This window comes from Colletotrichum phormii (assembly GCF_030913505.1).
Source record: "Colletotrichum phormii strain CBS 102054 chromosome Unknown BDP81scaffold_15, whole genome shotgun sequence".
Classification (NCBI taxonomy): domain Eukaryota; kingdom Fungi; phylum Ascomycota; class Sordariomycetes; order Glomerellales; family Glomerellaceae; genus Colletotrichum; species Colletotrichum phormii.
In genome coordinates this window covers 1,114,510-1,131,301 of record NW_026851457.1, presented here as the reverse complement: position 1 = coordinate 1,131,301, position 16,792 = coordinate 1,114,510, and the positions used below count along the sequence as shown (strand labels likewise).

Genomic DNA, 16,792 nt, shown 5'->3' with positions numbered 1-16,792 from the left:
CGTACCCGAATCCCCACCCGGCCCGAAGTCCAGACACAAAGTCTGACGGAGACCCGGGCCCAGGCTCTATCCCAACCGAAGGAGGACCTCCGGGTCTTTACCCGTATCCCAGAAGAGGGCCTAGCGGCTGCTAGGAAGCACGCCCCCTTCGCCCTACGCCGGACAGTCTGCCAGGCCCTTAGGCTCCAGCTGGCAGATATCCCACACATCTACCATATTGCAACTGGCTACTCACTGAGACCCCTGAATAAGCAGGTCCAGCAAGCCCTCCTTGCAAACAAACAGAAACTAGCAGAGTGTCTTGGAGCCTATAAGGTTGAGACCCCTACTAAGTGGTTTACCTACGTCGTCCTACGTTGCCCTGCTAAGATGTGGACTCTTGATGGCGACGCCCTTGACCTAGCTACTCTGGTAGAAGATGAGGTCCTTGCCTAAACAGGACGTAAGCCTACCCGGGCCCAGCAGTCCCGGCTAGGTGTAAACCCTATTATAAACGAAGTCTCCTGGGTCATCTCCTTCTCTGTGGAAGTACCACCCTTCAGACTGTTTAACCAAAGCAGCAGGTCTCAGCTTATCCAAAAGAAGAAGACCCTAATCAGACATCATCCTGGATGCCAGGGATATCATTCGAACCGATACTGTCACCGACAGCCACTCTGTAGCAACTGTAGCAGGCCCTCGGGATGCCACGAGACTGGGCCCTGCATAGCTAGACCGAAGTGCGCCAACTGCTCCGGCCCCTTCCAAGCTAACCATAAGGACTGTCCAGCAAGGCCCCTAGTGGTTAATGGCTCCCCTACCCTCCCAAACCGGAAGGAACTCTCCCGGATCCGTAAGGCTGGTCAGAAGGCCTATGAGGCCCTCTATCAGAGCAGCCAGGCTGGCACCCAAGCCAGCAACACCCAGCAACCTAGCAACAGCCTAACGAGCCATCAGCCCGGCTCAAAGCGACCACGCGCCCCTACCCCTACCCAGGACTCAATTGTTGTAGCGGACGTTAGTGATGCGGCTAGCTGTAGCAGCATGGATGAAGATGAGAATGGGGCTGAAGCAGAAGGGCTGCAAGCCCCTGAAGACCCAGTCCTACCCCCCCTACCCAGCCAACCTACCCTAGCTACCTCAAGCAGCAGGGCTCAGCGGGTGGCGCAGAAGCCTGATTACAACGTTATTAATGCCTACACCCACCTCGACCTCGACTCAGAGCAGTAGGCTCAGGCCAGCCTCCCCACGGGTACTACGAGTCGCCCAGTGTAACGTGGGGAAGAGAAGCCCAGCCCATACAGCTCTCCTAGAGCTCTGCTGGGCGGATCAGATCGATATAGTACTGATCCAGGAGCCCTGGATAGGCTATAGAGATAAGATGCAAATCAACACACACCCAGGCTATAACTCTTATGTACCAGTTGATTTCTGGAACAATAGAGACACAAGGCCTAGGGTTATGACCTATATACATAAGGGTCTAAGGCTGCAAATACAGCAACAAAGACCTACCCAATCAAGAGATATCCTATGGGTAAAGGTTAGTAACTTTACTATTATAAATATCTATAGGCCGCCGGGCGAGCCTAAAAACCATACAACAAGTGCCCTCTTGGGCTATCAACCGCCAGTAGGAGCCCTTATAGCTGGGGACTTTAATGCTTACTGTCCCTACTGGGAACCCGGCGCCCGTAGCCGGAACCGGGGAGACGATATTGCAGAATGGGCCGAAGGCCACAATCTGGAATTTATTGGGGAAGCTGGGGCTCCAACCTATACTCATGGGCATACCCTCGATCTAACCTTTTCAAATATCCCCTTTATAGAGGCCTATATCAGCCCACACCTACACCCAGGGGCAGACCACCAGGTCATTACAACAATTATTCCTCTAGGCAAAGTCCAGGCACAGAGACGCCAGATTAGCCATCTCTCAGTCCCAGACACGGCCCTACCTCGACTTCCGACTTAGTAAAGGTAGGAGTCTCAGCCCTACCTACCTTAAGGGAGAAACCTACTCCAGCAGAAATAGACTCCCTAGCTACCCAACTAGTCAGCCTCCTCTCTACAGCTATCCAGGCGGTAGGGAAGAGACGAACTAACCAGGGTAGGGGAGCCCCCTGGTGGACAGAGGAGTGCTCAGAAGCCCACCAAGCGACTATTGAAGCCAGGCGCCAACAAGCCCAAGAGCCTGGGCTGGCTATACCGCCGCCTATCCTAGAGGAGCAGAAGGCCTTTCTGACTACAGTCAGGAAGGCAAAACGTGCCTACTGGGCTGCTAGGATTGAGGAGGCTGGGTCTAACCAGGGCCTTTATCAAGTACTAAGCTGGCGCAAGTCCAGCTTAGCTATTAAAGCCCCACCGCTAGTAGTAGACGGACAGGCAGTTGATAACAGCTATGACAAAGCACAGGCCCTACGGAAGGCCTTACTAGAGAGATTTCACGCTGCAGACGACCTACCTGGGAACCCTTTCACTGTTCCTGCAGTGGCAAGGCGTCTAATACCCTGGCAGCAGGCAGTCAGCATAGAAGAAGTGCGCCAGGCGACTCTCACAAAGGCCACAACCCCTGGGATTGATGGGATTACTACAAAGTTACTACAATGCACTTGGGGCTTGATAGCTGCACCTATACAGCAGCTCTTTCAGGCCTGCTTTCAAACGGGCTACTTCCCCAGGACCTTCCGCAAAGCAGATATTGTTATGATCTAGAAGCCGGGGAAAACAGATTTCTCAAAGACTGGATCCTGGCGTCCAATCTCCCTTTTATCCTACTTAGGTAAAGGCCTAGAGCGGCTGATAGCAAAGAGGATAGCATACCTCACCATCTTAGAAGGAGTTGCTAGCCTATAGCAGATTAGGGCAATACCAGGAAGGGCTGTAGTCGACCTGACAACCTGTCTAACCTATGAGATAGAAAGCGCTCTAGACTCAGGGCTTACTGCAACTCTAGCAACAATGGACGTTAAGGGGGCGTTTGATTCCGTTCTACGAAATCGACTTATTATTAGGCTACGGCAGCAGGGCTGGCCTGGTAGCCTGATTAGGCTGATCTTTACCTTCACCTCCAGCCGAACTGCTCGGGTCAGGCTAGAGGATACTACTACAAAGGACTTCCCCCTATCCTGTGGGCTGCCGCAAGGCTCCCCACTATCCCCGATACTCTTTTTACTATACATAGTTAGCCGATATCCTAGCTGATAATCAAAAGCTTCGGTTTGGCTATGCAGATGATATAGGTCTATTAGCTATTAGCCCGACGCTAAAAGATAATGCCACAGCCTTAGGCCAGGACATTACTTACATCCTCAACTGGGGCACTGATAACAAGGTTGCCTTTGACCTAGCTAAGTGCGAGGCAATCCACTTTAGCAGGAAGCATAACCAGATAAGGGATATACCAGATATACAGGCAAGAGGCCTAACTATTAAGGCCTTGACCAAGCCCATACGATGGCTAGGGGTCTGGTTCGACAAGAGACTCACCTTCCGGCACCATGTGGAAACAAAGGTCGCAGCAGCAAAAAAGGTAGCCCATTTCCTACGGCACCTAACAAACACAAAAGGGGGGCTACCAGCAGCTGCTGTGCGTAAAGCGGCCGTCGCCTGTATCTTACCGATAGTCCTCTACGGAGCTGAAACCTGGTATGCAGGCTTATACAGACCAGCCTTAAGTAACAACACCAATACCAGTAGTGGTACTACTATGCAGATAGCTACTATAGGTACGGGACAGAAGGGCCTGGTCCGCAAAGTCGGGAAAGTTATTTCAGCAGCGGCAAGGGCTATCCTACCTGTCTGGAGGACCACACCAACTAGCAGCCTCCTTCGTGAGGCTGGCCTGCCCACAGCAGAGGCTGCCCTCGAGGCAGCACGACTACGCTTTGCTACGCGGCTACAGAAGGTTGACCAACAACATCCCTTGGTCCCAAGGCTCTGGCAGCAGGGGCGGCAACGGACAAGACTTCAAAGAACAGCTGGCCTCTTACCTAAATGCCCAGGCCTTTACTCATACAGCCGCAATACCCCCCAGGCTCACAAGACCTCATAGCCCTAGAGCGTAAGGAGGATGCAGCTAAAGCCTTCCAAGCCTGGCTCAAGACCGTACCAGACAATCATACAATCGTCTACTCAGACGGCTCTAAAGCCGCTGATGGGGCCACGGGGTTCGGCTTTGTTATCTATCGCAAGAACAGACGTATAGCCCAGGGCTGCGGCCGCCTCGGCTTAGCAGAGGTGTTTGACGGTGAGGCGGAAGGGGCGAGGGCGGGGCTCCGACGGGCCCTCCATACCTCTCAGGGCCAGCCGATACACATCTGCATCGATAATACCAGTGTCATCCAGGGAATCCGTGGCAAGGTCCCAGACTCCTCACAAGCGGCCTTCCTTGAGATCCAGGAGGTAGCTAGGATATACGATATACGAACCCATTAGTCCCCGGGGCACCAAGATATTAAAGAAAACGAAGAAGCAGACAGCCTAGCTAAGGAGGGAACAACTTTACCAGTCCCTAGGAGCCAACTAGCTACTCTATCAGGTATCAAGTGGCTTGCTAAAGAGCGGCCAAGACGCTAATATAGACGATGGTGGAAACAAGAGGCAACTCCCCGCTATACCCAACTAGGGCTCAAGGCCACCCTTGCTTGCCCTCCTGAACTTGGCCTTTCTAGGGCTGCCCTTCATCACCTCCTCGCGGCACGGTCAGGCCACGGGGACTTTAAACAATATCACCAACGCTTTAACCACACAGAAGCACTACTCACCTGCTCCTGTGGATGGGTTAAGGAGGCAGACCATCTAGTCTACTGCCGAAAGACCCTACTGAGGAGGCAACAGTGGCCCACCCTCTACCCCTACAGCCGCCAGGAGCCCGTAGGACCTATAGGGTCCCTCGATCGCTACTTCAAGGGGCTAATCACTGACTCTGAAGGCTTCCAGGCCTTCCTCTGCGTGACAGACTTCTTCCAGAAGATCTGCCCGCGGTACTAGGAGATAGGTCATAACCTATCCTCCAAACGACAAACTACCTCTATTAAGAAACCAGATAGTTATAACGGAACTAGGGCACCAGTGGGAACTAGGGATGGATAGAACACATAGTAGCTCACGAGCAAGATTTGGAGGACGTCAGGATACGGCGTGTACTATATAGTATATAGCTAGAGCCTGCGACCCTTCACGCCACATACCCTCCGGGAGGTCTGCCGCAAGGGCGGCTGCGCCCTTGCCGCCATGGCGTTAAATAGAACAACAACAACAACAGGGTCTACTGTCAGAAGATCTCAACTTGGACATCAATATCGATAGGCGTGCCCCTGGGTCCCTAGCGTGATGCTGAAAGTATGAAAACATTCCGACACAGTTAGACATGCGACTAGAGTACCTAGATAAATCGTTTGCTGAACCAAAGCTTTGATTCGGAGTGGAGTTCTGTGTTGTCATGAAGCTGTTGTAGGCCCATGGGTCAGGTATGAACAAAGTGTTTCGAGCAATTAAAACAACGCCGATGAACCTGGGGCAAGGGAGGTCTGGGAGAATTGATCTTGCTGGTGGAGTTAGTCTCGGGCTTTTGTAATAATGCGAAGAAGCCTGCGACACCAGCATATCCCACCGGGAGGGAACTGCGGCGGAGCTCCGCTACGACTCGTAACCCTGATCTACGAATCCTCTCGCGTCTCAAAGGAGTTGATGAAAATGCCGTCCGCGGCAGTCAGTTGATGCATGGGTCATTTGCGGCACCGGGTTGTGACCTAAGCCCGCCAAGTCACCAGCATATTGTCAATTCCTGCCACATCATGGAGCTATTAAAGAGCACTGACAGATATGATTGTGTTGGACATTCGTGGAGTATAAAGCTCCAGATTTGAGACCTTAACCTAATCAAACTTCCCCGTACCTTTCTAGACCTATTTTTAAATAAATTTCCATTGTCAAAATGCCCGACTGCGGTTCAATTGTGGACGGGGTTGTGCGGTACCCTCCTTCTGGGATCAACGTTGTCATTGTTGGCGCAGGCCTGGGAGGCTTGCAGGGCAGCTGTCGAGTTTTGGAGGAAGGTCCATGATGTTCAAATACTTGAGAAGGGGGAGGCGATCTCCGAGGCCGGTATGTATTCATCTTGAGACTTCCTTTCCCCTGAAGTTCAACTGATGTGCGCCGCCCAGGCGATGTTATCAGACTCGGACCTAACAGCTATGCTACCTTGAAGGAGTATCCCAAAATGCTACAGGAATGGGACCAGTTCGCCTTTGATCCCGAGGCGTGTTTCTGTCACCGCGAGGGCAATTTGCCGTACCGAAGGCTGAAGTCGAGCACCACCTCCCGGGAGTTGCCACACATGTGATATGGCCCATCCGAGCAAAGCCGATTGTTAGCCGACGAGATCTCGCCATGATTTTCCTTGGCCAATGCGAGCGACTGGGAATTCCTGTGACATATGGTGTAGACATCGCCCATTACTCAGAAGATGGGCAGGGAACCGCCACCGCCCATGTCGAAGATGGCCGCAGCTTCACTGGCAATGTTGTAATAGCGGCAGATGGCATCGGTTCCAAAAGCTGCAGTATGACCCTGGGCAAGCCTGTTCGCGCAGTGAGCACGGGTTACTGTGCTGATCGTGTCATGTATTCGACCGACCACATCAGAGATGCCCCTGCACTGCAGAAAGCGATTGTCGAACTCCAACGACCTCAGCTCCGCATGTATACCGCGTAAGGCTTTTACTTAACCAGGTACTCGAACTAAAGACTTGGCTGACAGATTACTAGTCCTGACATGTACATTATCTTCCTCTTGTCAAAGACACACATTTTCCTCGGTTTTACGCACAAGGTATGTGCTGTTCGCAGCTCGCCATCCTTTATCCCGAACTAACATGAGAAACATAGGACGATGGAACAGCTGTGGAATCCTGGTCGTCGACTGTGACTCCCGAGCAAACTGCGGACGTGATGCCCGACAAGGAGGGCTGGGACCCAGTTCTCATGGAAGCGATTCACAGCACCCCACCAAACACTGTTGTGCGATGGAAGTTATGTTGCCGGAACCCGCAACCAAAGTGGCACTCCGACGGTGGTCACATCATTCAGCTTGGTGATGCAGCCCACAGCTTCATCCCATCATCTGGAAACGGGGCATCATGGCCCTCGAGGACGCCATGTCACTTCCCGAATGCCTTAGACTGGGAGGCAAAGATCGAACAGCTCTTGCCGTTCGCGCTCATCAGCTTCTCAGGTAAGGTGACAAGCGGTTTCATTGTGCACAGCCTCATTTCTAGTCACTTTGTCCAGACATGAGCGTACTTCGCTTTTGCAACACAACGGTTTCGTCAATAGGCATCAGGTCCACCGCGATATGAATGAGATTCTCAAGGATGAAAGGCAGCCCATGCTCCTCGGGAAATGGGTCTGGACTCACCATGCCGAAAAATACGCCACAGAGAACTTCGAAGAGGCGTGTTCGGCAGTCGAGTCTGGCAAGCCATTCAGAAACACCAATTTGCCTGTGGGTCATGAGATCCAACCCTGGAGTATCGAAGACGAGGAAGAAAAGGATAAATCTGGTATCTTTGTTGAGGATCTAAAGAATACCGGCGACTGAGGCTTGGCGTGAGGTACGCGAAATGTGTTTGGCGGATGTTTTGGGGAATTGTGGACATGAAAGAGTCAATTCTGGCAATACTGTTGCCGTCGAGTTTCCTCAGCTCCACCACGTCGGACCGGTAAGGTCGATGGAGGGCTGTCTCTTGCCTGAGAACCCTCCCACCAAGTTCCGACTGCTCTAACGGATGAAACGGCGGCTTCACTTCGAAAGAATAAGACCGTGGAAATTGCTTCGGGTGCTTGTTTTGTCCTATCTGCAGGCTTCGGACTCTGTGTATTGCCTGAAGTTTTCTCAATCCGCCAACCAACTCTTTGGCCCCTTGTCCACAGTGTTATGTACTGGTTTACCCCTCCTAGGTTCATCATCCACTCGAACTTCCACATCAACTTGTTTGTGAATACCAGAAATTCTGCAATCCATCTTGTCCAACTCTACATCTTTATCTGCACTAGATATGATGCCCCTCTCGCTATGACTATCTGCAGCATCGATGCCGCTTCCGTTGCGTACGTAGCCTCTGCTACGAGCAGGACCAGTCCAAGCCCCTGATCTCGACCTTGTCCCACCACCACCACCGCCAGTATCCGAACGTCCTTCTTCAACGTAGCTTTGGAGCTTGCTTCGAAAGCCAAGTTTATAGGAGACAATTCGAACGAGAGGTTGCAATGCGGGAAATGAGGCAACCCAGAGCCCAATATGTCCTTCCAGATCGGTCCAGACGCCTATAGCCGACATGTTGAAGGTACTATTTCAGAAAGACGTCAGCTGTTACTCGCAAAAGTGTCTTGGTTGCCGGAATGCTTACGGATCGGCGAGGAAAAGTAGTGTCTTCAACATTACGAGGCGGATACAACCTGTAACAATTACAAAAAGCCCCACGCTGAACACTAAGATAACCTGGAAGGCTCGTTGGGAGAAAAACATCTTCGTGTAAACAACCCATAACTATAGGTAATCCCATCAGTGCAAGAACCAGGATCAGACCAATCACTTGATTAGCTACCATCATTGTATTCTCGGCTTCGGGAGGAACGCAGTTAAGCCCTGGCAAGAAGGGAGGTTTCCATATGTCTCTAGAAGAGGTACTATCAGCAAAGTCCATGGATCAAAGGAATGTCTATGGTCACGAACGCTATGGGGCTGCACTCCGTGAGGCGATAGAAAAAGCATCCGGCAGTCTGGGCCACCACAAAGAAGCCGGTAATGTAGACAAGTATCAGATACGTCCCTAGGAAGCACTGTCAGTGCAAATCAATGAGTAATTTGCAATTGTCGGAAGCGATGACCTACTATCTTGACTCAGGCGAGGAAGAAAAGCCACAATCGACAGTCTCATCACCCCGGTTCCGACGAAGTAAATCAGTGTCTGTGTTGTTAGAGACTTGATGAGGCTCGTCAGTAAACTTCTTCCCCATTACCGAGACCGCTAGCGAAACTTTACCTCGAACCATATCGTTAGTAAAGGCTTTGGGACATATTCGATGTGTGCTCCGCTGCCAAACTGGACAACTACCCACAAGAAAATTCAGTCAGCGGTTCTAATGTTGCCCCAAAGAAACATAATGAAGTAACCTACGGCGAATATCCATTGCGGACAACGCAGACACTAGTCCCTTTTGATATGTCTTAGCATATTTCTGCGAATTCAAGACGCGCAAGATGACTTACGAAGGCTAAAAATGCAAGCAAATCATCGAGCCCCAATGCCTTAGCCATGAAAGCCCTAGCATAGAGCCTGAGACCAACTACGATCGTTGTGCAGATAATCAGGGTGATATTGAGGTGCAGAGTCTTATCACCGGCGTATTCTGGAGAGTCCATGAAGTGGACCTCGCCGTCCATTGCAAGTGCGGACGTCATTCGATGTGATTTTTGATATTTTAGCACCGAGACAGGCAGGAAACAGCATGAAGGGGGGTAAAGAGAAAGAATTGAAGGATAAGTCTACTACGCGGCAGTTGACAAGACGAAATCTGTCGACGGACGAGATGGAATTCTAGGAGTCGAGCCGCCAAATGCAGCCAGCCGCGGGTTTTGCCCACGTGAAATGCCTCTTCGAGTTGTGGCATCAAGCCAGTTGCCTTGCATAGCCCCCATCACATCTTCAAAACACGCGGCGCAAAATCTTCGGCGAGCGAGCTACTGCGCCGCAGCCATGCGTGTCAAGACTTTTGCAGAATTGTCTTGGTCAGTCTCCGGTTTGTAGGTGACGAAAATCCTGGTTTTCGGTGTCAGGGTTGGTTACAGCCGCTGTGCATGCATGAGAGCGGGATGACAGTCGGCAGTAGTTGGATCCTCTCCTGAAGAAAGACAAATCGAAGTGATATCCCTCCGCTATGTTCAACCTCACAAATGCATACATGATCCTACCACCTATCCCAGCATGATCGCGGTTAAATTGGTCTTTAAACTCCAAGTTTTAGAAGGAGCAATCTTTTGCCGTTACCAAATCTAAGGAAAACCAAAGACTCTGCCCACTTAGACGTGTAAAGGTTCTATATCTGCACGAATCTTGTATACTTAAAGTGTCGTTGCATTTTGCAGTTCTTGCTCTCTCACCTGTTATGCGAGTGCGATATTGTGAAGTAATTACTATGCTGGCACACCAGTGACGTATCCACCTTATCAGAGGAGTAGTAGGCAGTCGGTTAATTCTTCTGGACAAACCCCCATCGTTGGCACTACGTCTTCATGCGCGGTGTTGTTGGTTTTGGTTCTTGGCATCGGGCCGCTAGTCAGGTCTCTGGCCTGCGTGTTGGTCGAGACCTGGCCCGAAAGAGCGCTTCGCAGCGACGCATGTCTCGCCAAACGGAGATATGGCTCAGAGAGCGAGACGTTTCCGATGCCCGCGGCGGTCGGACCGGCTTAGAAGCTTGAAGATAGTGTGATGAAAGCTATACCTTGCTGCATCGTGTTGGAAGTAGCGAAGCCGAACACCACGTCGGACCTGGCAATAATATTCCTGCAATGGGGTTTACATTGGTCACCCTTTTTGATCCTTGAGGGTGGGAGCGCCTCGAACCTCAGATGGTTATGCTGAAATGACACCACGTTGAACATAAGATGAAGCTCTGTAGCTAACTGTAATAAAACGACCCAAGCTGTCGGTTCCGGCCTTGGCTAGCGATGATTAATCATATTCCTCTCCAAGGGGCCAATCGAGCCTTTGTCGAGGCTTCACTGAGGCCTTGCCTTCAAGCTTCGGGGATACTGGCCGGTGGTGCCGTGTCTGACAATGTCGGACCCATGGTCGGGCATGAACACCATCGCCGGCGTTGAGGCATAAAGCAGTCAATCACTACCGTTGTAAGCCGGCTATGAAGCTTCCATGAAAGCTTGCCCGACCTGATCCAACAGCAGGCAAGAAGCTACGATGTTGTCATGTTTCGAGAAGTGTACCTTGCCTCAATCAGAAATCGACCCATAAACTCTTCCCCCACAATGAAGTGCCCGTGCTGAGCACGTCTGTCTTGGCATCAAGTCAAATTAGCCTCGTTACTTCGAAGTGAGGTTCCATCGCCCCATAGAAACGAAGCCCCAGGAACCCTGACCAGATGTTGGCTGAGGATTTCAAGCGCCTCCCACGGCTTTGAGGACAGAACTCACTCAAGCCAGGTCTCACCACTGCACTTTTCGGCGCCAGGAATTCAGACAAGATGAGCCCCTGAGGATCCAAAGCTCCTGCCTCGTTGTTTTCGGACCCTTGCTTATGAGCTAAGTCGACCTGGTCCTGAGATTTTACGCAATACTTATCAATGGGCCATGGCTGGCATTTGCTAGGTATCTGAGTTGTGCCAAATTTGGGTCGCTGCATTCATCAAAGTCTAAAGCACAACCAGGAGTCTTTGGGCTCCCCACAACCGTTTGCCTGAGGTGAACTTCATTTCTCCAATCATCTCCAAACTTCCGCAACTCATCTCTCTACCCTTGAAGGGGGGCAGTCGATGATAGCTCAAAACTAGTGTGATCGGACACGCCTTCGGTGAGCAGGGTCCCTGGAAAAATCTTAACGGCAAGGGTTGGAAGCGTTGAGAAACAGGCATTAGCAGCGGGTCTCGAGGTAACCTCCACAACATCATCCGATGGAACCATCGACCGTCGTTGACTACCTAGCAGATCCCTAGCCGAAGGATACGCGTACCCCAACGGAGCATGTAGCCGGAGGCAGGGCTTCTCGAAGTCGAGAACGCATTGCAACCAACCTGCATCTTGATGCCAATGAAAAGCTCAAAGGAGAAACTCGGCCGTTGATGAGGGCCTGATTGTGCCGCAAAGATGCATCGGAGCACACGAAAAGCAGTATGTTCATCTCGTTTTCTCCAGGTAGGCTGATGATGCACTTGATCTGCAAGCGCATGCCGACTTTGACAATATGTCGGTTTCCCTCAAATGTGAACCGATCCGCCTCCAATGCGAAAGAAGACAGCTAGCAAGAATGAGATTCGATTCATTCTCTTCTGTCCTGGTTTTACGCCAGTGTTCTCAGCTCTGAATCTTCTTTCTTGAATTATCATGCGTCTTTTCACCACTGTCGCTACGGCCATTATCGGCCTGGCGGGCGTCCAGACAGTCGCTGGTGCCCCATCAAATCACACCAGCCCCGGGTGCTGTCGGAACCCTCTGGTCCGATACGAATGGCGACAACTATCCTTGGAGCAGAGATTAAGCTACATCGATGCTATCAAATGCTTGATGTCTCTGCCGTCGGAAGGCAATAATCTGTGGCCTGGTGCGAAGACTCGGTACGACGATTTCCAGGGTATGCACATCTATGTCACAGAACAGGTGCACTTCAATGTGAGTCAACTCAATCTGCGTTCCAAGGCCAGTGGGTGGATTCAATATGCTGATGTTACCATAGGGACCTTTCCTCCCGTAAGAGATAACTCTAACATTATTTCGATCATTTCTCCTAACACTTCAACTGTAGCTGGCATCGGTGGATGATATTTCTCTTCGAATCCGAGCTGAGGAACAAATGCTCCTACCAAGGAACACTACCCTACTGGGACTTGAGTCTTGACAACACTGCGGAAAGTTTTGTCAACTCGCCAATCTTTGACAACACTTACGGATTCGGCGGTAACGGGCCGTATGTCGAGGATATCAGTGATGACGAGGAGTTCCCGGTCAAGACCCCCACGGAAATTCCGGGAAGGAGTGGAGGAGGTTGCGTCCAGGAAGGGCCATTTGCGAACCTCACTGTTTCCATGGGTCTCGGTGCGTTGGGAATTTCCGCAAACCACAAGGTTTCTGTCTTTGCCCTGCATCTGCTGACTTCACATCCTGGTCCTAGGCTCCTCACTTGAACCGCAACCCCATTGCCTACGTCGAGATTTCAGTCCCACCCTCGTTGCCAGTGCCCTGAGAGACGAGATTGTTGACCGTGCGCTCTCTGCGCCGACCTATGGTGAATTCAACTCTCACATTCAGGGCTACAGTTTCGAGTTCGACAGCCTGACTCTCCACGCGTGCATGCATCTTGGCATCGGCGGTGCTGTTGGCGAGGTACGTATGATCAGACGATGATGCTTTCTCATTATTCGGCCCTATTTGGTTCCTTACTTTAGTTGTGAAGTTGTGAAATCTCAGGAAGCTAACTGCTGGGACCAGAGTGCGGACATGTATTCTGTCACGAATCAGCATATAGAGTAGCTCATGGAAATCGGGATCTCAACTGTGGTCTAATCGACTATGGAAAAGGGGAAAAGGGAAGCCCTCGAGGGAGCCCCTTTTGTATTCCCATACCCCTGTCTAACCCTTATCTCTACCCCTGAGATATCCACTGCTATACCTCTTTCGTGACATATTCCTCACCCGGCGATCCACTCTTCTACTTTGTCCACGGCGCACTGGACAAGACCTGGAACGACTGGCAGCGGCGAGGTAAGCATCTTTTTCTGCTCACGAACTTGACTTTTGTTTCAGTGCCTCTTGTGAACAGACCAAGACACTTGGACGAGCGGCTAGGCGCCCCATTTTCCCCAGCAAAAGAGAATGTCAAAAGTAGTAGGCTCTGTCTTGCTAATCGTGGTCGTAGACTGGCCCGCGCGTAAAACCGCCATCGGCGGCCCGGACACCATATTCGCGTACCCGTTCAACTTCTTCGGTGACGTGCCGTACGAGAACATTACGCTGCAGTACCCTCTCAAGTATCCCAACTTTGGAGAGGATATCCCCATCAGCGATGTGATGGATATCCATGTTGGCCCGTTTTGCTACGAGTATAAGTAGTTTCGGATATCTACTATACCATCTCAGTCTAGTGTGTTACAACGGCGTCTGCACTCTAGTCGCAGCATCCGATCATACGAACCCGTCGTACAGTGACCAATAACCACCTTGGACCGATGAGCTACGTCGGCCGCGGTCTTAGTGTGTCGAATTTAGGTTGAGCCGCATCTGGTGGAGGGAAAGCTCTGTGCACAGGTTGAGGCGCGGCCCATTGCAGTTTGGGGTCTGGCACACAAAAGACCAAGACAGCCACGGTGTCGATGTACCCGGATAAAGTTCCTCTGCCGAACTAACATCGGAGGCATCCCCATTTGTCCTAGCTTGCGATTTCAAGTCGCTGAAGACGGCAATATTGCGGCGATGATGACTGAGGAGTCCCCGAGCAACAAAGGAATCTCATGTCATTGGCAGGTTATGTGCGGGCGAGAGAACCAGGGAATCGTAATCACGCCCGTCGTAATCTATGACTTGCACTTCACGAAGATCTTTAGAAATAATGTGCGTTTAGAGGATATTCGGTCCGATTTAGATATATCGCCAAGTAATGCGTGAATGTGAATCAGAACTTTTATTAATCATGGTCTCAATCGACTGCGTGATGGAGACGGGACGAGGCGATCATATGACTCCTGATCGTCCGCCATCCTCTTGAACCCTTCAGAGAACAGCGACTTTTGGCTCGGTTTTGTGTGAAGACCCCTTGATTCGACCTCAACTTTCGTCGACCTCAACGGGGACTCATTAATACACCACCTCTCATTGACCTCAGCTCCTCCATACGTCTTGCTCGGTTTTTGCGGTGATGAAAAGTCGCACAGCTCAGCGGTGGCCTCCTCGTCACGAAGACTGCTGAGACGGCGTATCTCGGAAGTGATTTCGATTTCTTTTGTGACAAAGATCTGGCCGATACTGCTTTGTAGGGTGGGCCAAAAGACAGGCAGGGAGGCACAAATCGTCGCCAGGTTGATTTCGACCGCAGCGAGTACGATGGGCACGCAGCCGTACCAGCTAGGGTCAAGAGTCGGATAAGTGCCCGCTCTCGAGTGTGAAATGCCGATGAGACGGAAGATTCCAAGAACGTTCACACTAGCGAAGCCGAGTCAGACGGGACGTGTTCGCTTTGAGTTGGAAAGGAAGTTTGAGGCGTGGGAACTTACAGAACACCCATGGTGAACAGACCAAGCAGACCCAAGCGCGACTTCGTCCGAGTTCCAGCCTCCAGGAACAACGGGATGGGTATCGCGAATACAATCAGGTCCAATGCAACGTTCATTCCGACGTGACTCTCGAAGCTGCGCGCGAAGATGACGGGATCACGGGAGCCAAAGGCCCATCGGGTCTCGGTCGTCGATGAGAGGTCCCAGAAGGATGAGACGGGGAGGCAGGGGATCCAGGCGATGAAGGAGTAAGTTACACCCCATAGTGCGGTGATGACAATAATCACGATGGTGACGAATCGAGATTTGGTGTTGTGTTCGAACATTCGTAAGTATTGGAACAGTAAGGCCAATTTGATTAGGGCTGTTGCCATTGGGTATGCGCCATTGCAAACGTAAAAGGCTTTGATGAAGGCTTGCATGCCAGAAACTCCGAGTAAAAGAAAATGCTTTCCCAGTCCATAATCCGTAGCTGTGATGTCGAAGAGTCAGTGGACGAGTCATTACATAGGCGCCATAAAGTGAAGACACTTACCTACGCAAGTCGCAATAGATAGAAGCAAGCTGGTGAGCTGTAGATGACATGTTAGACGCTTCAAGTAACATGGAACTCGTGTCCGGTAGTCACATACCAAAGATAATACAACGAAGAAATCATCCCATCCCGGACATCGGGCAATAAATAACCGAACATAAAGTCGAAAAGCACCGCAAATCCAGGCGACAAGCTGCGGTAAGTGGTTAAAAGCTGTCGTTTTTTGTAAATGTTGGATGGACGTCAAATACCAGAAAGGAAACGACCATAGCCAGGACCGCTGGTCGCTGGTTGAGAACCGGTTCAGGGTCTTTGAGGTTGTCGGCTTTACCGAGTAATTCAAGTATGGAGCCGCCCATTTTCTACCAGGGTTCTCGGGATCGAGGCCGTTGCTGTTTGCATACTCGGGGGGGGGGACCTCGAATTCCGTAGGTCGAAGTCCAGCTCGCGGGTAGGTTCCGGATCGGGGTTCTCAGCCGCTGGCCAGCAAGAAGATGGCGGAATATCAAATAAGACAACTCATTCAGGATAAGATGGGGACGACCTAGAGGGGCTGGAAAGGTTGGACAAGAACGAAAAGGGGAGACACTGCAAAGATAAATGGTTCTCAAAGTCAAGCCGTCCGTCGAGCCGTTCTCGAGATGGACCCGACTGGGGGTGTTTGAGTAGCTCCAGGAAGTGGTGCGCGACACACCCTGCAGTTTGGTACCTCAAGAAAGCCGTCAGCACCGGGGCCCCTGCACACGTGGTATGGGCAGTCCGGAAACGGGTTGGGGGACATGGCTAATCAAGTGCCTTTATGTTGCTGGCGAACTTGTTTCACCTGATGCAGATAGCACTGGCGTTTTGCCTGGACAAAGACGGTCAAGATCGCTCATGGCTGGCATTGAGAAGAAGGCCTCAAGGTTCGAGGCTTCCTTGCCACTCACTCTACTCGTGCCCGCCCCCACTTTAATTGGATTTCGACACATCTCACCCACTAAAAGTAGGTACTTTTCACCCAAACGGCCATGTCACCCAAACGCGCATTTCATGCAATTCGGGGGTTTTGAACTCGGGGAAGAGACCAAAAGAAAGAGAACCTTGAGGAGATCATGGTTACATAGTTGCTTAATGTTGCTGATAACGGGTGGTCGTTGAGAAGGCAATCTGTAAACTGGGATTTGAACTTTACTATGGGTGCGCGTTTGGGTGACATGGTCGTTTGGGTGAAAAGCACCCACTTTTAGTGGGTGAGATGTGTCGAAATCCAATTAAAGTGGGGGCGGGCACGAGTATGGTA

General features: G+C 51.3%; 4 protein-coding genes across 4 annotated transcripts; 2 read left to right on the top strand and 2 right to left on the bottom strand.

Moving 5' to 3' along the window:
* Window positions 1–5,917: 5,917 nt before the first annotated feature.
* BDP81DRAFT_462905 (putative monooxygenase) lies at window positions 5,918–7,581 on the top strand (the record flags this gene model as incomplete). Its single annotated transcript, XM_060593953.1, has 6 exons — window positions 5,918–6,038; window positions 6,263–6,692; window positions 6,750–6,813; window positions 6,870–7,140; window positions 7,170–7,215; window positions 7,272–7,581. 6 exons carry the CDS (start codon window positions 5,918–5,920, stop codon window positions 7,579–7,581), a joined length of 1,242 nt encoding a protein of 413 aa, XP_060443124.1.
* Window positions 7,582–7,942: 361 nt separating this feature from the next.
* BDP81DRAFT_493843 (uncharacterized protein) lies at window positions 7,943–9,574 on the bottom strand. The gene is made up of 7 exons (XM_060595365.1): window positions 9,253–9,574; window positions 9,161–9,197; window positions 9,026–9,093; window positions 8,875–8,965; window positions 8,716–8,812; window positions 8,390–8,657; window positions 7,943–8,329 (listed from the first exon to the last, which is right to left on the bottom strand). The coding sequence occupies exons 1-7, from the start codon at window positions 9,442–9,444 to the stop codon at window positions 8,219–8,221; spliced, it is 864 nt and encodes a 287-aa protein (XP_060443123.1). The 5' UTR covers window positions 9,445–9,574; the 3' UTR covers window positions 7,943–8,218.
* Window positions 9,575–12,096: 2,522 nt separating this feature from the next.
* Window positions 12,097–13,818, top strand: BDP81DRAFT_324469 (uncharacterized protein; the record flags this gene model as incomplete). The annotated part of the gene is made up of 5 exons (XM_060584891.1): window positions 12,097–12,459; window positions 12,552–12,804; window positions 12,881–13,096; window positions 13,363–13,470; window positions 13,625–13,818. The coding sequence occupies 5 exons, from the start codon at window positions 12,097–12,099 to the stop codon at window positions 13,816–13,818; spliced, it is 1,134 nt and encodes a 377-aa protein (XP_060443122.1).
* A 575-nt stretch (window positions 13,819–14,393) lies between these two features.
* BDP81DRAFT_462903 (uncharacterized protein) lies at window positions 14,394–15,869 on the bottom strand (the record flags this gene model as incomplete). Its single annotated transcript, XM_060593952.1, has 5 exons — window positions 14,394–14,904; window positions 14,976–15,447; window positions 15,511–15,547; window positions 15,608–15,703; window positions 15,762–15,869. The coding sequence occupies 5 exons, from the start codon at window positions 15,867–15,869 to the stop codon at window positions 14,394–14,396; spliced, it is 1,224 nt and encodes a 407-aa protein (XP_060443121.1).
* Window positions 15,870–16,792: the final 923 nt, after the last annotated feature.